Genomic DNA, 23,814 nt, shown 5'->3' on the forward strand with positions numbered 1-23,814 from the left:
TCTTATTTTAATCATTTTTTGTGACCGCTTTACATTTTGTTGTTGCTTTTTCAATAAATTATATTTTACTCATAAGAGGGAGTCGATTTCGAGTCTTCGTTTGATCGCAGAATTGATTGAACAGTTTTTAGTCGTCAAAAGGAGCCGAAAATGTCTCATTGTGGTGATTTATACCTTAATCAATCTGCCATATGCTATGTGGGAATATGAAACTGTATTGATATTTCCAAATATTTTTAAACATTTCGAGTAAAAAAAAATATTTTTCAAATATTGTTACTACATATCTATTGTTAGTTTTTTTTTTCTAAATTTGTCATATATTGATATATTTTTTAATTATACTATGTATCTCATAGTTTTATACTCTTAGGGGTTTGATAAATCTTGGTACATACCTACAAATGTATTTTTTTTTTTTTTTTTTTTTTTGTGATTTCTCAATTTTTGTTAAATTTTAAACAGCATACACACTTTTTCACAAATGCAAAACGATTAAAATCTATTGAGTTTTTTTAAGTTTGCAGAATTTTGTAAGCGCGTTTGAGAGATTTTGAAACTCTTTTTAGAACCCACCAAATTTTTCCTAAATTTAAATTTCCTCACTATTTTTCATATTTTTTAGCTTTATTAGCATTTTTATGCACGCACAAACAAATCGTTTTTTGCTCTTTTCCCACAATTTATTACTTCAAATTGAGTGTTCATCATTGCTAAATGCCTCAGCGCCTCTGCCACACTTGTGATTAAATTATTTAATTTGCCACAATTTATTTTGTTTACTTCACCACTACATACATGCAAACACATTTAACAAGCTGCTGCATGCTTTTAGCAAACAATTTAGAAAATAATACACATTTTATTAGCACATTCTAAGGTTGTATGCTTGTGGGTATGTATGTGTGCACAAACGACGCTCAAGCATTTTGCTTACTGCAGCACTTTTGCTTGCTTTTTCTTCATTTTTTCACTTACCACTTGATTAAAATTCTTATAAACGTTTTCACAAACACTTTTCTTAGTTAATTTACACTTTTATTAAAGTATTTTTTACATTATTCAAGCAGTAACACAATTTTCACACACTTTGTCCATTTTTTTTCAATTTATTTCACGATCGCGCGCGCCATTACCTCACGAAAAGACTGCAAAACAGAAACAAAGTTGCTTTGAATTCAATGGGCAGTCGGCGGCACCCGTTTCAGAGTTTCAAGCAACTAACAAAGAGAATACTGTGAAATGGAACGTACATGCGCAGTAAATGAAACGTTCACTTCATTTGGAACAGAAAACAACTCTGATGTGCTCTGAGAGAGATTGAGCTTGGAGTGGAGTATACAAAACATGCCCGATAACAGCAGAGCGCTTTTTAATAAACATACAAACAAAATGCAAACAAAAACATAATGGAATGATTTGCCGTATTTCCAATGTATTTTGTTAGATGAAAAAAATTTTTTTTATTTGGGTTTAGTTATGAAAGAAACAAAATGCTTTACTTAAATGTAGCATACATTAAGGCGCTCATATTACTATTTTTCTTATCAATCGCCTTATCAGCATTTTTCATTCATTATTCTCTTTCAGTGGTTTGCTTTGCCACACCGCTTATGTGTAACTTGAAAAAGTGATAGATACCAGTGCTGCGCGATGAAATGCTGCCAGATTGTTTTAATAATAAAAAAATAATAAAATTTCCAAAATATTAGAAATCCTACTTAAGCTCGTTTCAACGTTGAAAGTTGAAAGAATGCTGACTAAAATCTAAATGACAGCATAAAAATATGCCCAATTTTTGTATTTCAATATAGCTTTTTATAAGAAACAGGCTTTAAGTAACCAGAGCTCAACCTCGTAATTTTTGTCGATTTCTTTAAACAGCCAAGGAAAGCGTTCGATAAAATTCTGTTATGAGACATTTTTGAAAGGAACTTTTTCCAAGATGTACCACTTTTCATACACCCGGATCGCAGATTGGATAGGCTCTCATATAATTGTAAGTTTTACTAAGAACGGCTTTTAACTTTGAGCTAGAACATTCATGTTTAAAGCTTTCGACAGACTTTCCATATACAATTTTTCTTTTTACAAAATTGCTTCAAAGGTTTAATAAAAATCAAATGGTTTAGGGTTTTTAAAGACTATCAACAGGAGATTTTTAAGTTATCATGCCGAGTCTCAATCAATATTAATACCACGATGCAATAAATCAGACAGGTGAACTCATTATTACAAAATGGAGTCTCATTTGACAATACTCGCCCTCAAAAATTCAAGTGTTGCTTCTAGACTTATCTACAGCATTAATTTTTTCAGTATCATACAAAAATATTACATTGATGCTATTCTGAAATATGAAGTAACGTGCAGGAAAACAGCACATGTGGTCTGTATTTCCTTTTGTGAAAGCGTCTTATTTATTTTTCTTGAGTGGAAATGGAAAAGTTCTAGTCAACGAAACTGAATGGCTAGATCTTCATGCTATCCCATTGTACACAACTAAGGAATATGAAAACAGACTTTGGACGTCAATGAGATAATTGACGATCTGAAACAATATCATGAAGATGCGTATGAGTATCTGGGAGGCTTGAAATACGAAAACTCGAGATCGACAGTATTCGGCCTCAAAACCCAACATTTAGCTATGTAAACGAAGCGAAGGCGCATTAAGAAGAAGAGGTAGGCTAATTAAGCAGAAAAAGTAGCTGGCTTAAAAATATAAAGCGGCAGAGGTCTTACAGCAACGACGCTTCCAAAAATCAGAGCTTCAGAGAAATTCAGTGATGGCAAAAAAGAAAAATTTGGCTTATCAGAACTTAATTTTAAACAGCTCTGGCTGACACTGAAACGTTAAGACAAACATGAAATATCCGTACGATCAAACCCAACAGACATGATTCCGACTTTTCCTATATACCTGCCTCTCCTCTGACTAACGTCCTCTCTTATTTTCCCTTCCCACTGCATTACCTAGTTTATCTTCCTCATCTTTTTAGTTTGGAGCTGTAAAAGCTCCCATCATCAGCAATGTTCCGAATTTCCTAGTCGATAAAGCAATTATTCCAAAACTTCCAACCGCTTCCCCGGAAATCTTGTATTAAAGTTTATTTTATCGACATTTTAAATCGAAATCTCTTTATGTTATCGAAAAATGTTCGATTTGCATTCTTTCAGTTATCACTAAAATAAGGGTAAACATATTAAGTTATCTGTGAAATCAGACCCTACAAAAATTAATTCAACCGCGTTTAGTAAAATTACCTATTAAAATAAGAAAATCAAGAGGTTGATAAGCGCAATGCAAAGATTTACAGCTTCAGAGCTTCCGCAACCCAATTGTCAACCTCAGCTACGCGAGCGAAACCCTGTTACTAATATGAATATATCATACAAATATTTAGCAAGCGAGGCTCCGGCACCCCAAGTTCCTCATTGAACTAGGGCGGGTTGGCCTAGAACTTTTATTGTGCTCACAATAATCGTTCCGAGATGGTCGCGCTAGTAGCTTAATGGTGCTTGTTACCAGAACGTACCGGATCTTTATCTGGCAAAGGGGTGTGTCTTTATCGTTAATACAACAAAAACAAACACACCTTGTGAGACATTAACGAAAATGAGTGAGTTTTTTGAAATATAACTGTGAGGCTTGTTGGGGTTATAATTTTTTACCGTACCGAAGAGCTCTACACAAACTCTAGCTTTTTGAAAAATCATACATTTTGAAATTTTTCGCGTCACAAACGATGGTAAAAATCTATAACAGGGATCGACTGCTAATAGGAGTCCAACAATATCGGGAGATATGTTAAAAGACGCGTATTAACCTCGACAAAAATAATCCGAAGGCGGAAACGAAAAATCTCTCTAACAATCTTCTCTCTGTACCGAGATATTTTCAGTTGAAGTTGGCAATTTTCATGTGGTTGTTGTAATGTTGTTGTACACAGGAAAAAATTATGTGTACAAAGGGATTTAATTTTGACCCCATCCCATTGTTCGACCGGCCAGGGTTATTTTTGTTAAGCGCAACCGCAGACCACCAACGCAGAAAGGTGTTCTGCACAAAAATACTATAGATCCCACCGCAGTTTTTCGGAGGGACCCGGGGTAATTTTTCAGTTTTTCATTAATATTTTTTGAACAACTCAATGTTTTTTCCCCCGGATTATTAATACTGAGGTCAATACGCGTCTTTTTACACCTCTCCCGTTATTTTTGGACGTGTATTAGCAATCGACCCCTGTTCAAGACTTTTACCCAAACGATTTAGGGTAATGAGCGAATTTTTTTTTAAGCGCAGCCGAAGACCACCAATGCAGAAAGATGTTATGCACAAAAATACTATAGATCCCACTCCCGGTTTCGGAGGGACCCAGGGTAATTTTTCGGGTTTTCATTGATTTTTTTTTTAAGGAATCAAATTTTTTTCCGGATTATTAATACTGAGGTCAAGACGCATCTTTTTACACCTCTTCCGATATTTTTGTACGTGTAGTAGCAATTGACCCCTGTTCAAGACTTTTAACAAGTACAAATATTTGATCTTTATAGATCCGACACATAAGCACTTTTTCATATAGATGAGTTTAAAACAAGCTTATGCATTATGAGTAGATTGCACGCATTTTTATGGAGAACGGTACAATGAGCGACACTGGCGCCATCTGATATTGAAAAGTAGCCAACTCCCAAATTTTGTTCCAAGCAAATTATAAGAAGAATTTGACATTTGCTTTGGCTAAGGGTGTTGGCACTCTTTGCAAGTGAAATTATTTTTCCCACTGGTTGGTGAATTGTCTAACATTTTTCACAATAAAAAACTGCAATAGCTGTTTTTTTACTTTATATACGTTTACGCTTAAATTTTATATGGACTGCTAAGCGACAAACTTTAAATACACCTCTGAAATTGATGCGCATAAAATTTGTCCTACTAAATTTCAATACACATTATACTCAGATGTAACTGAAATATGTGTCTTTGTTTCACCCTCTACCCTAATTCTATGTATTCTATGTTAACTGTTTCAGCTATATGTTATACCTATGGCCATCAGAGGGTTGTGTCTCCGCTTTTCGGTATACCGTGTGCTGTAGCTATAGTTATTTAACCACTGCCGCTAGATGGGTCTCCTAAGCATTATCTAAGCGACGATAGCCATTTTTTTCACGCGCAAACGTAAACGTATACGCGTGTGAAAAAAAACACGGCTAATATAACAATCGAATACGACACAAAATATGTTAGCAAGTATTTTTGTTGTATAGGGAGAATGTTTACAACAGTGCTTCGCGAAATTTTGTATGTGAATGGGCAAGGCGTAATAAACTTCACTTGCCAAGTCTGGAGTTCCTTTCATATTTACAAACGCAACATCTTGGTTGGTTGTTAAACGCATCTATATGAAAAATTTCATTGTACCGCGGCCTTTAGATTAACAGGATTTTTAAAAATATTTCCCTTTTGATATTGAATAATCGCAATAAGCAACACTGGCATCTACTACTTTTTATACATGCAACACCTTGGTTTTTAGATATTGGTGGATAATTTGTTTACCCATTGCTACCTCAGATATACATATGTTTATTGTAATTTATATCAGAATTGATTTTTACTTTTTCATTCAAGATTTATAAATTACGTTAATTACACACACATTTCTTAGTATTTAGCACTTCAATCCATTTAAGCAAATATACATACATACATATAGCTATTTTTTCCCAGTCAAACCGATACAGCTCATTGCTTTCGGGTTGTTTACGAATGGTGCGAGTGGAAGAATGCATATATTTCTCTTATTGGAAGCGGCGCTGGTATCGGCCTAATTGCAGCAAACAGAAAAGTGGTGCTTCCATGAAATTCGAACACAAAATGACACGAGGAAATGTGAAAAAATTATTTTAAAACATTGATTATTGTATGAAAATTACTTTCAATCGTAGATTTTTGATGCACCACTTAAGAAGAACACTTTAAACTTGTCGATTTCACATTTAAAATGTTATTTAAATACCGTTTATCACTTAAAACAATATATACAAACACGACCGCATCGGACAATGAACCTTTATGTATTACGGATTACTTTAGTTATGCGCTCTCTCACAGCTGCTGCCACACTATTGAAGAATGCCGGGTGAGTTTGAAGTATTTGGCTGACTGTGCGATGGAAAATTAACGGCGTTGAATTGAAGCGTTCGTACTTATGATAAAACAGCTGCCAATCAGTTTTCAAAATGTTTATTTTAAAACAAAGGGCCTAAGATAAGAACTTGATTTTTTTTATAAAATTATTTTCTACACCCTCTCGCTTTTTGAGCAGTCTCTGACCACAGAGATATACACAGTAATCGGGCTTTCGATAACAAACCTGATTTTTCACGTAGCGCTTGAACCGTCAATGAAAGAACCATTGTGAATGATAACTAAGTGTGATATCTTCTGCATAGACGTCAAAATTCCAAAGTGATTGGATCACCTGGTTTGTAACTGACTATCGCTGTCTCATTCTGTATCTCTTTCTATCACCCGCTGAAGATAGGCGCCGCCATATTGAACACCCTGTCAAAACGCTAAAAATTAGCCATATTGAACATCCTGTCAGGCAGTTGACAGATAAGATATCACACTTAGTCATCATTCAGAATGGAAAGAACGTTGAATTGAAACGTATCTTAGGCCCTTATTATGAGAATCTTTCGATCTTCGTTGACTACTGAACATCGAATTTCAAATTCGTATTATCACAGCTTATTGCTGTCGAAGTTTTCGTTGTGTATCTACTTTTGAATCGAATAGGTTCGACGATGGATTGAGTTAGAAGAAAATTGTTTGAAATGTAAATTATTTTTGTTTATCTTCTACTTTTTTGCTACCTAATAGTAATTTCAAACTATTTGTATTAATCTTATATAGGTTCAAGGTCGTGAATACAAGACAACAGCTTGGAAGACTGGTTTCAAAAATGGGACAAAATTCGTTTATAACAAAAGGAACTTGCACAAAGGATCAGGGGGAAAAAACTTTCCAGTGCATTCTCGTTCCCGATGCTTAGTTGAGACAACTGCTAGCGTAAAATCTAAAAATTGTTGCCAATTTCAAAATGGTTGGAATAGGCTTGGCGCTTGTGCATTGTTGCAGCCATTCATTTTTACTGGATAGCAAGTCCATGAAGACTTCTATGGTCAGTATGAAGTTTAGTTTTTAAGACATGTAACAACGTGTTTAGAAATTTACAATATTTAGAAAGCTACAAATACCTGTTGACATTCTTTTCAGCCGTTTTCACTTCTGGCAAGTTCCAGTACTTAAGCTCTTTTCTTTATAATAAATAATTTTGTTTTTTTTTATTTGACAGCTGATGGGCATGTGCTTTTGTAAATGGTTGAATTTATCGAATTATCGAACAATGACACTAGTCTTCGTCGAATGAGTGTCATAATACCGAATGAAAATTCGTTCGATCAGCTCTTTCGACCTCATTCGAATATCGATTTTTGTCTTGTAATAGGGGCCTTAGTCTACAGTTATATAGCTATATAATGCAACAAAAAAGTTTGGAAAATCTTGCTTAGCTCAATAGATATAGTGCTGGCTCATTTGTGTACCAATAACTCCAGTTTTCACCTTGAAGGGTTAGTGATGAAACTTTATATCAAATTGTGGATATTGCAAAAGCAAACACTTCTCCTTTGATTTGGTTCACAAATCATACACAGAAGATTGTGCATTCACGAGTTCAAAATTGCTTCGTTCTGCGCATTTATGTCACACCTGACTGCTTCAGCGAATGAAAGAGAGAAAAAAAACAAGAGTTAAAGGAAAATGACGTAAAAATTGACCATAAAAAACAGCTGAACTAATGTTTACATGCGCTATGCGCCACCTTCTATAATTCCATCATGGATTTGGTGCATTACAACTCGGCAGTAGTTATCGATAAGCTAAGAATACTGTGAGTTTTAGGGACTTAGTCCGTTTTTATAAGACTATGTGAGTTTTTTAAAAGACATCAACTAATGATTGTTAGGTTATCGCCCTTTTGAAACAATCGTGAATACTTATGGTGGTCTTCGAAAACCTTTCAAATGGTGATTCTATCATTAATCTGTAGGTCTGTCAGAAGCGATTCTTTTTTGATTCGAGTCTGATAAAAAGGACCGCAACAATTGAATGACTATTCCCATGGCTTAGAGTCATCGATGCATATGCAGTGCATTCAATTTTAAATTTATCGAACTATCGGTTATTTTTTGCAACTTTTTCAACGACATGTAAGAAATTTTCGAATTATTTATTTATCGATCTCGCAGAGATGGCGAGCATCTCTGTTCACTTGCACTTACCTTCGCATTCGTCTCAACGAAATTTGTTAAATATCAAACAAAGACTTTATTGTAATTTAATTTTATTGCAATTAAAGCATTATATTCACATACATATATACATGCATATGCATGTATGTATTTTTTTTAATTAAAATTAATCCACTTACTCGGAAACAACGAGTTACAATAAAATATCGCTTATTTCGCATACTTAATTTTTTTTATATAATAATAAATACAATATGATATAACGATATGTCTGTTTGTAATATGCATGTATTAAGTGCATACATATATATAATTTAGATGCATTTAACAAAATACTGGAATATTATTTCAATATAAAAAGTAATTTTCAAATATTTAGCTGCTTAAATTTCTTTAAGTACAGTAAAGACTAGTTGACTTGAACGCGTTTACTTCATTGGGCGTATTAACAAGAAAATTTATTAAAATTTAGTTTGCTTTAAAATTTTACGACAAATGTTATACATTCCATAGATTTTTTAAGTACAGTAAACTATTGCTAACTGAAACCATTTAGCGTGAACTATTTAAACAAAAGTTGGACTTATGTATTTATTTATTTTTGTTTTTACGCTAAAGTATTGCTACCTTAAAATCTTCAACTGCAGAAATTGATTTTATTTGATTTTCTTATTTTTTAATTTTAAGTACCGTGAACTTTTGCCAACTGTAACTCTTAGTGCCGTTTTCACCATCTCTAGTTAAGTTAGAATTTACCTGGAAGATAACAATCCTCCAGCTAGATGCATTCGACGTTCTCATTCTCATTGGTCAATCGCAGCGTGAACAACTTCCAGTTAAATTGATAATTGTGAATACTACTTTGTAGAACAAATCTTAAAAATCTATTGTGAATACACGAAAACCAACAAAACAGCTGACTTTTGTTTACACTATTTCCTTGCGTTTAACTAACAGTTAAACGAGAATTTGGATAAGTGACTAACTAAAGATGGTGAAAACGGCTCTTAATCTTGCTCTTTTTCGACAAAAGTTGAATTTTTTTTATTAAGTACAGTGAAGTATTGCTAAGTCAAACTTCTTAGCTTTATCTTAATTTATTAGATTTTTTTAAGTAAAATGCAGTTTGGTTAACTGAAATTCTTAATATTGATCCAAGCCGTAGTTGTATCAAGTGCAGTGAAGTCTCAAAGACAAGAATTTTTTTTTAATATAAGGTACAGATTTTATGAATGGCATGTCCTTCGATTTTTTCTAATTCTCTGTATATAATTCCCGGGGCATATGGGAGTAGATTGAAATTAAAAACCGTATGACCTACCTAAAAAGAGGGCATACCTCGGAGCTTGTACATGTGAACGCTTTATGACCTTAGACTAACAAAGTTAACCTATAACACTAAAAAGAGAGAGGACTGCAGGTATTCTGACTAAAAATTGCCTTCTGGCATGCTTATAAATAAGAACTCATCAGTAGTGGCAGATGTAGGAAATGCGGTCTTCAAGAGGAAAGTATCTAGCACATACAGTGCTGGTGTGTTTCACTCGACAGGCTAAGACTTCAGCTATAAGGACTCACACAGCTGTCAGATATAGAAGTATCAAGAAGCATACGTAGGTCCTATAAAGCATCTAGTATGTTTTTCACAAGCGAACGGAGTTATTTTATAACATACATTGGTTCTGGTTTTTGGCAAGATTTTTCTATTTGGTCGTTGAGCAAACTTGTAATACTATGGGCTCATTCTGTATGAGGTGCTCACGGACCGGCCAGTTCAACCTTACCGGTATATAAATCACTCAACTATACGTCCATATTATAAAAGCTTTACCATAGTTTTGGTTGTGAATGAAAATCCAGTTTTTTTTTTTAATTTTTTCAATTCATTAATCTCAACAAGTCTTTTTTTACTATGCCTGCTTTTTTTTCAAAATTAAAGTTCAAGATAAAAAAGCCTAACTGTATTTTTTTTTCATATTTATAACAGAAATACTACAATATTAAGGAGCTTCGTTAAACGTCTTTATAATTTGTTGATACCTTATTACATACTCTAAATTAACAACTGCACTGGTTCAAGTTCAAGACCCCTCACTGTAAGTGCTCCCACTTTTGAGCGCAAATTCGCGCTTATTTTAAGTACATATGAAACGGTCTCCAGCAAAATGTTTCTTCAGATCCACTGTAATTTTACGCTCTTACTGCGCCAACATTTCTTGTCACATCTTCCGACTCTCTTAGGCGTTCACTACCTCCCTCTTCGCATGATCCTAATCATAACCTAATCAAGCTGCTTGCCCTCCTCTCGATTCTTACGAAACGACACCGAATGTATCAACAATGGCGGCAAGTTACCACGTAACATTTGCAATCGCTTACTCTTAGCTTTACTCGCACGATGCACACCATCACTAGACGATGACATCGAAGCATTCGACGACGAAGATGGCGCTGTTGATAACATTTCATTACTCTGTGTTTGCATGAGTGCAGCTGAACGTCGGAAAGAGCGTGGCATTGAATAATCCGCTTGATTAGCACGTGCCGCATTTGCTGTTTGTATTGAGTACAAACTTTGTGAGACACGATATTTTTCAATAGTAGGTGTATCTTCGTAATTCTTCGGTAAATTACTATATGAAATCGATGGCACTTCGGGTGTCATACTGATGCGTAAACCTGAACCGGTAATAGAGAAGATATCTGTCTCACTAGCAGCGCTGCGTACATTGAAATGTGGCACACTGGTTGCACTACGTTTAAGCTTACGTGGCGAATTTAAAGCGACACTTGATATGGCAGAGGTGCGAAGATGTGGTTGACGATCGAAAAGGCGTGGTGGACGTAATATTACTTCGTCGGTATCCGGCTTCGGTGGTTCACTGTTATATGTGTGCTTTTGACCCTCTTCGGCAATAGCATCGTATAGTTTCGGTGTTAATATTTGGCTACCCTCGGGCGACGAGTCGGTGGTTATAGTGAAAGTAATGCGTTGCTCTGGTGAACCATCGACCGCGTCTGATATGGGGGATATGACGAAGGATGGCGAGTACGCATTGTTTGCATGTGATTTCTCGTTCGATGCGGCGAGAGCTGCAAGGTTGGTTGCGTTATTAGCTGCAAGAAATATATAGAGATGGAAAAAGAGAGAAAAGAGAGGGAGAAAGAGAAAACATGTTTTTAGTGAAAGCTTATTTACGTTGACTGTAAATATTTACAACATAAATACGGACAGTCAGCCACAGTTTAAATAAATAGCACGTTTGATTTTTTTTTTTTTTTTTTTTTGATATTTAAAAGGTTCAGCTAAATTAAATGTAAAGAATAACAAAAAAAAACAATTGAAATTACATTCAAAGTTTTTTTTTTTTTTTTTAATTTTAAAAAGTCATGTAATTCAAAATTTGAAATCCATCCGAGAATTTAAAATATTGTCATAAGGCTAACAAAATAAAATAGTTTTTTCCTTTTGCTCAAAATCAGTAAACATTATTTTAAATCTTGCTCTTCTTCTTGTTTTGATAATTAAATATAATGAACTTTGAAAAAAAAATATTTCTAAATATTTAGAAATAAAAAAACTATAAAGAAGGAAGTATTTATGAAAATTTGGAATTAAATTTACAAAAAGTTGCTCAATTGTATAATAATAATTTTAGACGTTCGCAACATTTTTTAGAGAAAATAATTGTTAATTTGTAAAAACCAAAAAATAATGAAACAAATTTAAAAGTGCACAAAAAAAAATGTGTACTTTGAATAGAAAAAAAGTTATCACAAAATTTCTGAAAAAATGCTTTTAAAAATCAAATCGAGATTTTCGAAATTTTTCACAATTTTACAGAAATATTTAAAAGCATATTTTCAAAATACGTTCTACAGTTTTTTTATTTTAAGAATTTTTTTTAATCTGCTAAAACTTTTTAAAGATTTTCTTTAACATTTGTAAATAGCAGACTAATTTTCAAATATTTCTAAGAACGCATTTTAAAAATTGTAGAGTTATATCAAAATTTCATTATAATCTAGAATTTTCGAATTTTTTTTTTTTTTTTTTTTTTTTTGATTTTTAGGAGAAAAAAATTTTACTGTTTATATATTCAAATTCGTTGAGAAAAAAATATCTCTAAAGTTTTAGAAATGTTTTTAAATTTCTTTATGGCGTAAATTTTTTTAAATATTATTTAAATTAACTTGAAAGTTACAACAATTTTGAAATTTCAGTTTATAGATTTTTATTTCATTTTTTTTCTCTTTCTCGGTTAAAACTTTTTGGAAACAAACTATAATTTTGATAACTTTTTTGAATTTTTCAAAAGCAATATTGAAGTTTTCATGGAAAAATCAACCAATTAAATATAAATTTCTAAAATCACATAAATTTATTGATAGAAAACTCTCGAATTTACAAAAAACAAAATTTAAGAACTTAATTGTACCATTTCTTCTGTGGATAACTGTATTTATATACCTATGGATACGAGTGTATGTATGTATGCGTTTATATAAAGATAATATGTATAACATTGTTGCAATGTGAATAATTTAATGATTAAATTTTTTTTTATAACATGCACTATTATATCGACATTCATTTAATCGCTCTTCCATTCACCACACACTTCTCAGTCAGCCAATATTTATATATTTTCTTTGTTTTCGCTTTTCATAGCGAAATGGTTTCAATTCAGGATGAAAGAGCCAGAAGCGCACAGTAAATTTATTTTCTGTACAATTTAATTATTTTGGGTGGCGGCTAATGGGTTAAAATGTTAAATAGAAATCTGTTTTGGGAAAAATTTTACTACAACTTAGCTCACATGGAACTTGCAAAATATAGTGTTATAAAACAAATAATACTCCTAAAAGTATGCAATAATTTATCAAGCTTTAGTTCTTTAATAAAATTTGCATTTGCGAATCAACTTTTTTCTAAAGTTTGCATTAACAAATCCATTATATGTGTGAAGTTTTTGAACTTGATGGTTCTTTCATGCTGAATCGAAATCATTCGGTTTATTTTAGGCTCATTATTCGACACCTAGGTTAGAAAAATGCATCAAAGGTTTAAAATATTTAGTCTCATCACAAATTATTTAAAATTATCATAAAATGAGCTCGAGAAAATGGTAGACGAGAAATTTTTTTGAAAAGTATTCGTAATCAAAAAATACAAAAAAGAAAATGTGATGCACCTAAAATTATGCAATATTTTTTAAGCTTTCTTCTTTCCGGAGTGATTTTCTACTGTAGTTCTTTACAAACACTCAAACGGTAGAAAATTGGCATCCCTTCATTTTACTTTAGCGCTATTTCATCCAGAATTGAAATCATTTCAGCCTCCAGCTAAATACTATGAGTCAGCCAATTCCATGTTGCAGCAAATAGTTTGGGGTAATGGGCATGTTAGTAATTCAAAAAAGCGTTTTTTGTACACTGAAAGAAATGGTGCTAGTAAAATCAACAAATCGGTTCTGTTGTTCTTGACTTACGGAGATTCGGTGAAATTGATCGAATTATGGTTAAGGCGGTGACACAATGACATTTTTCATATATGTAGATGCGTTTAACACAAGCTTATGTATTCCAATAACATCGCCACAATCAACCAAGATGTTGCGTTTGTAAATATGAAGGAACTTCAAACTTGGCAACTGAAGTTTATTACGCCTTGCCCATTCACATACAAAATTTCGCGAAGCACTGTTGTAAACATTCTCCCTATACAACAAAAATACTTGCTTTTGTGTCGTATTCGAATATTATATTGTAGTTTTTAAATGTGAAAAATGTTAGACAATTTACCAACCAGTGCGAAAAATAATTTCACTTGCAAAGTGTGCCAACACCCTTAGCCAAAGCAAATGTCAAATTCTTCTTCTTATGATTTGCTTAGAACAAAATCGGGGAGTTGGCTACTTTTCAATATCAGATGGCGCTAGTGTCGCTCATTCTAACATTCTCCATAAAAATACATGCACTCTACTCATAATGCATAATCATGTGTTAGACTCATCTATATGAAAAACTGCTTATGTGTCGGAGCTGTTAATTCATCCGAGTTCTTTGTGAAACGAACAAATTAGTTTAGTAATTTCAACAGAACAGAAATTGTCGCTCTTAAGTTAACAAAATTCTGTAAAATTGACAGATTCCTGGTCAATCTAACTGATTTTTCTGTTAACACAACTGATCTTACAGGTCATTTCAACGGGATCAACTGTCAATACATGAGCAAATTTCAAAGAGAAGTTTATACTCACTGCGCTCTCTACTTTGTTCTTATGACGATGGTGCCACTTGTTAAAAAAAAAAAAACCAAAATAAGAAAAGCATCAAATCGAAAAAACACACAAAAGGGGAAACAACAAAAAACTAGTTTTTCAGTTATCAATACAAAACAAAAAAAACATTTTTTGCATTTACTGTGCAAAAATTATGAGATACCGGGACACCTATCTATCGGGTACAATTTTGCAATTTCTCGTCCAAGCGAAATGCAAAATTGCGCCCTCTTGTTGCAAAAGTTTTGCTTGAACGAACAGTATTTTTCCAAAGCTAGTAACATTTTGTTCAAGTTTTTTGAATTTTCACTCAAGCGAACGAATTTAATAAGATAATAAAAACATCCTTTTTTAATTTTGATGTTTCCGACAACGTAAAAGTTTGAGTTGTTTTGGAATCGCTTCAACTTAAAGTGTTACGAAAATTAAACTTGCCTAATTACATGTAAAGTTACTCCAGTGGTGAATTACCTTCCTGCGATTTGATTCTTTACTTTTCTATAATTTGCAAGTTCACTTTTTAAAATGTTACGTCAAACATTTATACTACAAGTTTTGCTCGAAGCAATCAAGTGTGGCAACTACATGCGAGAGAACAAATTGAGAATGAGCTGAGCTGCAACTGAAAGAATTGAGAATCAGTTTTGTGACTACTATTTTCATTTCTATTTGCAAAACGAAGTTCAAAACTATAAATTAAATAAGTTATAAAATATAAAATTTGGTGAAAGTGCGTTTAATAAAACAAAATAATAAAGCGTATAATGTTTAATGTGTGCCAGCATATTTGACGTAGCCCAATTGACGTTCGGTTAGTAAGTACCACTGTGGTGTGATGGTAGCGTGCTCCGCCTGCCACACCGTAAGCCCTGGGTTCGCACCCCGGGCAAAGCAACATCAAAATTTTAGAAATAAGGTTTTTCAATGAGAAGAAAATTTTTCTAAGCAGGGTCGCCCCTCGGCAGTGTTTGGCAAGCGCTCCGAGTGTACTTCTCCCATGAAAAGCTCTCAGTGAAAACTCATCTGCCTTGCAGATGCCGTTCGGAGTCGGCATAAAACATGTAGGTCCCGTCCGGCCAATTTGTAGGGAAAATCAAGAGGAGCACGACGTAAATTGGAAGAGAAGCTCGGCCTAAAATCTCTTCGGAGGTTATCGTGCCTTACATTTATTTACAACTTTTTTTGTTCATTTGACTACTTACACGGTCAATTACGAATCAACGATTTGTGCGCAGTTGATTCAACATCTTGTTGCGATGGATAAAAATTGACAGAAATTTCGGTTGAATTGACCCGTATTTCGGTTGATTTTACGTCTTTTGCTTTCAGTGTAATTAAAAATTACAGTGAAAAATGTGGTTAATCATCAGACATATATGCAAATATATGAATCTATATAAGCTTTTACATAGATGACCCCACCAAAGTCTCCCAAAATATTTTGACTCACTCAAATTAATTCGATTCCTATTTGGACGTTTGCACATAATTCTATATTCATATCATATATGAATTTATATATTATATATAGAACTCGCAGATTTAGTTTTTGTTAGGAATCATCTCAGTCTCCTAGTGCACTCAGTATTAAGTACATTCCTAATTGAGATTTCACTGTGAAATCTGCCCTTCATGCATTGCCTTATATAAAACTGAGCTTTGGCACTAAAAATAAATAAATGCATACAGAGATATAGTTGTTAGTGGTTTCGTATAAACTTTCACACTATTTTTCAATATGTTAATAAAACTAATTTACACTATTTATATATCTATGTCTATGTCATACAGTATTTCAAAATCAGCACGCAATTATTTCGAAAATATTTCTACACAGAAAATGCCGCAGGGCAGTAGTCTTCGTATAAAATGAAGAATCTGATATGACTCTAAAGAGGTCGGCTATGAAGCGAACTCACGTCTCCTAAATTCCAATGAAGAGGTGTTGGGATAGACGGACGGCATGCCGCATGCCTCCAATATTTTAGATGTGCACACGATCCGAGGATTTAACATCGACACCGATTACTATCTTGTCGCAAAAATACGTGCCCGTCGATGCGCGTTTGAAAGCAAGGAACAAAAACACAAGAAACGCTAGATGTCGCAAGGCTGTAATCGCAACAGACATCCAATGATTTTGCAACTCGTCTCTCACAACTGCTCTATGAGAGCACAAGTTAGCCCGACGGAATGCAGGTGAAGTCGCAGCATATCCCTAAAGCACTTCGTACCGGCGTCAAGGAAAAAATGTATTATCGACGACCAAAGCAAAATAACTGGTACGATGAAAAGTGCCGCGTTGCAACTGAAAGAAAAGAGGCTGCCTACTAGGGCTAGGTTAAAAGCGAGCGCAACAAGAAGAACGTGTGAATGCTACTGCGAGTTGAAAAGAGAAGCGAGAAGCTTTTTCACGAAGAAAATAACAGAGGCAGGAAAGCGACAGATGGAAGGTTTTAAGTCCGGGAAAACTTCTTTAACAACGAAAACGGCGACCTTGTAACCGATGTACAGGGAGTACTTAGATTATGGAGGGAACACTTCTCTGCTCTCTTAAATGAAGACAGCGACATACCGCACAGGGATGATGAACCCGGGTCCCAATCGATAATGATGGAATAAATGTCCCCTCAAACTGATCATGACAAAGTTAGAATAGCAATAATCAGATTAAAAACCAACAAAGCCTGGTGCGCTGATGGACTGTCAGCGGAGTTATTCAAATATAGTGGCTAGAAATCGGTAAGGCGCAAGCATCAGCCTCTGCAAAATATGGTCGTATAAATACATGCCTGACGATTGTAGTCTAAGTGTTCTTTGCCCAGTCCACAAGAAGCGGGATCCTGCAAACTGCGACAACTATCGCGTAATTAGCCACCTTAATATCGCATATAAGATCCTGTCAAGTGTATTGTGCAAAAGATTGATCATCGTGAATCTGATGATGGGATCTTATCAGTGCGTCATCATCTCTTCGTCAATTTTAAAGCCGTCTACGACAGCACGAAAAGAGTCGGCCTTGATGCCGCTATGTCTGAATTTGGATTCCGAATTCCGATTCAGAATTAGGAAGAACCTCCCCGAGCCGTTTAAAGTTTAAGGATGTAACGAGGGTGACCCCCTATCGTGCAATATTTTTATACTCAGTTGAGCAGAGCTAACAGAGTATATTAAGTTTGATTGCATAACGGTTGGTTGTACAGGTATAAAGGAATCGAGATAGATATAGACTTCCATATATCAAAATCATCAGGATCGAAAAAAATTTGATTTAGCCATGTCCGTCCGTCCGTCCGTCCGTCCGTTAACACGATAACTTGAGTAAATTTTGAGGTATCTTGGTGAAATTTAGTATGTAGGTTCCTGAGCACTCATCTCAGATCGCTATTTAAAATGAACGATATCGGACTATAACCACGCCCACTTTTTCGATATCGAAAATTTCGAAAAACCGAAAAAGTGCAATAATTCATTACCAAAGACAGATAAAGCGATGAAATTTGGTAGGTGAGTTGAACTTATGACGCAGAATTGAAAATTAGTAAAATTTTGGACAATGGCCGTGGCACCGCCCACTTTTAAAAGAAGGTAATTTAAAACTTTTGCAAGCTGTAATTCGGCAGTCGTTGAAGATATCATGATGAAATTTGGCAGGAACGTTACTCCTATTACTATATGTATGCTTAATAAAAATTAGCAAAATCGGAGAAGAACCACGCCCACTTTAAAAAAATTTTTTTTTTAAAGTAAAATTTTAACAAAAAATTTAATATCTTTACAGTATATAAGTAAATTATGTCAACATTCAACTCCAGTAATGATATGGTGCAACAAAATACAAAAATAAAAGAAAATTTCAAAATGGGCGTGGCTCCGCCCTTTTTCATTTAATTTGTCTAGGATACTTTTAATGCCATAAGTCGAACAAAAATTTACCAATCCTTTTGAAATTTGGTAGGAGCATAGATTTTATGACGCTAACTGCTTTCTGTGAAAATGGGCGAAATCGGTTGAAGCCACGCCCAGTTTTTATACACGGTCGTCCGTCTGTCCTTCCGCATGGCCGTTAACACGATAACTACAGCAAAAATCGACATATCTTTACTGAACTTAGTTCACGTACTTATCTGAACGCACTTTATCTTGGTGTAGAAAATGAACGAGATCCGACTATGACTGCGCCCACTTTTTCGATATCGAAAATTCCGAAAAATGAAAAAAATCCCATAATTCTATACCAAATACGAAAAAAGGGATGAAACATGGTAATTGGATTGGTTTATTGACGCGAAATATAACTTTGGAAAAAAATTTGTAAAATGGTTGTGACACCTACCATATTAAGTAGAAGAAAATGAAAATATTCTGCAGGGCGAAATAAAAAACCCTTGAAATCTTTGCAGGTATTACATATATAAATAAATTAGCGGTATCCAACAGATGATGTTCTGGGTCACCCTGGTCCACATTTTGGTCGATATCTTGCAAGCGCCTTCACATGTGGTAGTTAAAACTCTCATTAATACCTTTAATTTGATACAAATATCGTACAAACACATTCTAGAGTCACCCCTGGTCCACCTTTATGGCGACATCTCGAAAAGGAGTCCGCCTATAGAACTAAGCCCCACGCCCTTTTAAAATACTCATTAACACCTTTCATTTGATACCCATATCGTACAAACATATTCTAGAGTCACCCCTGATCCACCTTTATGGCGATATCTCGAAAAGGCGTCCACCTATAAAACTAAGGCCCACTCCCTTTTAAAATACTCATTAACACCTTTCGTTTGATACCCATATTGTACAAACGTATTCTAGAGTCACCCCTGGTCCACCTTTATGGCGATATCTCGAAAAGGCGACCACCTATACAACTACCACCACTCCCTTTTAAAACCCTCATTAATACCTTTAATTTGATACCCATATCGTACAAACATATCCTAGAGTCACCCCTGGTCCACCTTTATGGCGATATTTCGAAACGGCGTCCACCTATAGAACTAAGGCTTACTCCCTTTTAAAATACTCATTAACACCTTTCGTTTGATACCCATATTGTACAAACGCACTCTAGATTCACCCCTGGTCCACCTCTATGGCGATATCTCGAAAAAGCGACCACCTATACAACTACCACCACTCCCTTTTAAAACCCTCATTAATACCTTTAATTTGATATCCATATCGTACAAACACATCCTAGAGTCACCCCTGGTCCACCTTTATGGCGATATTTCGAAACGGCGTCCACCTATAGAACTAAGGCCCACTGCCTTTTAAAATACTCATTAACACCTTTTGTTTGATACCCATATTGTACAAACGCATTCTAGAGTCACCCCTGGTCCACCTTTATGGCGATATCTCGAAAAAGCGACCACCTATACAACTACCACCACTCCCTTTTAAAACCCTCATTAATACCTTTAATTTGATACCCATATCGTACAAACAAATTCTAGGGTCACCTGGTCCACCTTTATGGCGATATTTCGAAACGGCGTCCACCTATAGAACTAAGGCCCACTGCCTTTTAAAATACTCATTAAAACCTTTTGTTTGATACCCATATTGTACAAACGCATTCTAGAGTCACCCCTGATCCACCTTTATGGCGATATCTCGAAACGGCGTCCACCTATGGAACTAAGGATCACTCCCTTTTAAAATACTCATTAGCACCTTTTTTTTGATACCCATATTGTACAAACAAATTCTAGGGTCACCCCTGGTCCACCTTTATGGCGATATCTCGAAAAGGCGACCACCTATACAACTACCACCACTCCCTTTTAAAATACTCATTAGCACCTTTTTTTTTGATACCCATATTGTACAAACAAATTCTAGAGTCAACCCTGATCCACCTTTATGGCGATATCCCTAAATGGCGACCACCTATAGAACTATGACCCACTCCCTCATAAAATACTCTTTAATGGCTTTCATTTGATACACATGTCATACAAACACATTCCAGGGTTACCCTCGGTTCATTTTCCTACATGGTTATTTTCCCTTATGTTGTCACCATAGCTCTCAACTGAGTATGTAATGTTCGGTTACACCCGAACTTAACCTTCCTTACTTGTTAATTTGAAACTTGAGGAAATTAACCGCTCTGGAACAATATTTTAAAAAAATGTGCAATTACTGGCGTATGCTGACGAAATTTATCTCATCGGCTAAAACATCCGCGGCGTAAGTTCTGCTTACTCCAAACTGGAAAAGGAAGTGGAGAAGATGCGTTTGATGGTAAATGAGGACAAAACGAAGGACACGAACAATAACGACCGCCTCGAAATACCCCCAGCGGGTTAGGGGGTTGGAATATACCCGTGGTAGATATGCCTGTCGTAAGAGGCGACTAAAATACCAAATAGATCCAAGCGGTTGTGTAGCGCAACCCTTTCAGGGTCAACCTATTCTATCCGTGGCAAATCCTGTTACATTACCAACGGAGGCTCTGGCGACCCCGACCCCCTCATGGATCTAGGGTTGGGAGGGCGGTATGGCCTAGAGGGTCGCATATGGTCGTAACAAATCGTTCCCGAGATGGTCGGGCTTGGTATAGGAACTTACCGGATCTGCATCCGGCGAAGGACCATCAACATCGATAACACTCCCCAAGAACTTCGGGGAGTGTCCTTATCGCTACAATAACAACAACACCGCCTCGAAATTCACTAAGTATGCAATTGAAAAGTAAATCCCTCCTTCGGCATACGAAAATCAAGCTTACTTATCGCACCCGTCCTGCTATGCGATGTAGAAGAATGGACTATGACAACATGTGATGAGGCGCATCTGGGAGTGTTCGAGAGAAAAGTTCTTCGAAGGATTTACGGACCTCTACGCGTTGGCGACGGGATATACCGAAGATAATTTGATGCTTACCTGTACGAGTTTTATGCAGACATCAATATAGACCAGCGAATTAAAACGCAGTGGCTACGATGGCTTAGCCATGTTATGCGAATGAAAGATGATGATGCGACTAAGAAGGTTTTCTTATAGGAACCCGCCTACGGGAGCAAAGGAAATGGCGACCTCACTCGGTGAAAAGGCCAGTTAGAAAATTATTTAAATTCCCTTGGCACTGGTTAAAACAGTGATGAAATGACTGGACTACCCTAACCGTTTAAACGGTTAAGCGCTAATTAAGTAAGTATTTAATCTTTCCTTCCGAGCAATCATCATCAGTGTAGGGTAAGACAGAAATTGGACGAAGTACGGGAAAAGGTACATGGCTGAAATAAGCTCCCGTAGTCAAGATTGAGGACTGTTGATTGTTCGGCTATACAATTTTAGTGTAGACATCTATTAGAAAGCAAGATTCTCTAAAGCATAGTACTCACTTCTTAGGTTAAACTCCCTTTTTTCTCAGTGTATCTGTCTATCTATATTTACATGCGAAAACAATTAAGAAATCTTATCTTGTTTAACTTCATTTACGCCCACAACGTGCTCTCATCAAACAAATGCTTTCGATGTACATAGATACGGTTTATACTTAAACAATATCGGTAATGTTTAAGAAAAAACCAAGCATTTGTTAAAAACTTGATTGCAAGGGCTCATTTCAATTGTTATCTAAATGCCTCCATAAGTCATCTTCTATTAAATTTATTATTTATCTAAATATCAAAATACTATGAAAACGATATATTTATGGGTAAATATATATGTATCTAGGAATATATAAGTTAAACTGGGTCGAAATAAAAAAGTTGCAAAAAACCGCCTCTAGATTTGAAGCTCTTCTTGGGAGGGTCCCAGAGGAAATTAAATTTTTTTATACTTAGCGTGCTTTGCACACAGAGTACATTAACTTTGATTGGATAACGATTGGTTGTACAGGTATAAAGGAATCGAGATAGATATAGACTTCCATATATCAAAATAATCAGGATCGAAAAAAAATTTGATTGAGCCATGTCCGTCCGTCCGTCCGTTAACACGATAACTTGAGTAAATATTGAGATATCTTCACCAAATTTGGTACACGAGCTTATCTGGACCGAGAATATATTGGTATTGAAAATGAGCGAAATCGTCTGATAACCACTCCCACTTTTTATATATATAATATTTTAGAGAACACAAAAAATCTGATTATTTAGTAAATAATACACCTAGAATGTTGAAATTTGACATGTGGAATGATATTGAGACTCTTGATAAAAATTTGAAAACATTTTTTTAAATGGGCGTGGCACCGCCCACTTGTGATAAAATCAATTTTACAAATATTATTACTCATAAATCAAAAATCGTAACAAAATTTGGCAGAGAAGTTGCCTTTGCTTAAGGAATGCTTTGAAGAAAAATTAACGAAATCGGATAAGGGCTACGCCCACTTTTATATAAAAGATTTTTAAAAGGGCCGTGGACGAATAAAATAAGCCATATCTTTGCAAAAAAAGAGCTTTATATCAATGGCATTTCATTTCACAAGTGGATATAACAGTAAATAGGAAAAACTTAAATTTTTTTTAAAATGGGCGTGGCACCCTTCTTTTATGACTAAGCAATTTTCTATGTTTCCGGAGACATAACTCGAAAACAAATTAACGGATCGTAATAAAATTGGGTACACATTGAGACTCTTGATAAAAATTTTAAAACAAATGTTTAAATGGGCGTGGCACTGCCCACTTGTGATAAAATCAATTTTACAAATATTATTAATCATAAATCAAAAATCGTAACAAAATTTGGCAGAGAAGTTGCCTTTGCTTAAGGAATGCTTTGAAGAAAAATTAACGAAATCGGTTAAAGACCACGCCCACTTTTATATAAAAGATTTTTAAAAGGGTCGTAGACGAAAATAATAAGCTATATCTAGGGAAAAAGAGCTTGCTATCAATAGAATTTTACTTTCTAAATTGAATTATAACATTAAATTGGAAAAACTAAAATTTTTGAAAATGGGTGTGGCACCACCCCTTTTATGACTAAGCAATATTCAATGTTTCGGGAGCCATAACTCGAAGAAAAATTTACATATCGTAACAAAATTGGGTACACAAATTTTCCTTACAGCAGAAAATATTTCTAGTAAAAATGGACGGGATAGGTTAAAGACCACGGCAACTTAGATATAAAACAAGTTTAAAAGGGTCATAGACTTTAATAATAACCTACAACTTAGCAAAAAATTGTTTTGAATCAATGATTGATGATATTTTAC

General features: G+C 34.9%; 2 protein-coding genes across 9 annotated transcripts in view; both read right to left on the reverse strand.

Annotated features, from left to right (window-relative positions):
* Sema1a (semaphorin 1a) overlaps positions 1-5,934 on the reverse strand; it is a 678,660-nt gene extending 672,726 nt beyond the window's left edge. Inside the window, exon 1 of the mRNA XM_067764629.1 lies at positions 5,718-5,934. The gene's annotated coding sequence lies outside the window, so the exon portion shown is untranslated. The remainder of the gene's footprint in view (positions 1-5,717) is intronic.
* Positions 5,935-8,423: 2,489 nt separating this feature from the next.
* The window catches only part of LOC137239380 (uncharacterized), a 114,753-nt gene continuing 99,362 nt past the window's right edge, over positions 8,424-23,814 (reverse strand). For all 8 annotated transcript variants that reach the window (XM_067764634.1, XM_067764633.1, XM_067764631.1 and 5 more), the window contains exon 6: positions 8,424-11,445. In XM_067764634.1, the coding sequence (XP_067620735.1) occupies positions 10,610-11,445 (836 nt within the window). In that variant the 3' untranslated portion in view covers positions 8,424-10,609. The remainder of the gene's footprint in view (positions 11,446-23,814) is intronic.

Source organism: Eurosta solidaginis, chromosome 2 (assembly GCF_040869045.1).
Source record: "Eurosta solidaginis isolate ZX-2024a chromosome 2, ASM4086904v1, whole genome shotgun sequence".
Taxonomy (NCBI): domain Eukaryota; kingdom Metazoa; phylum Arthropoda; class Insecta; order Diptera; family Tephritidae; genus Eurosta; species Eurosta solidaginis.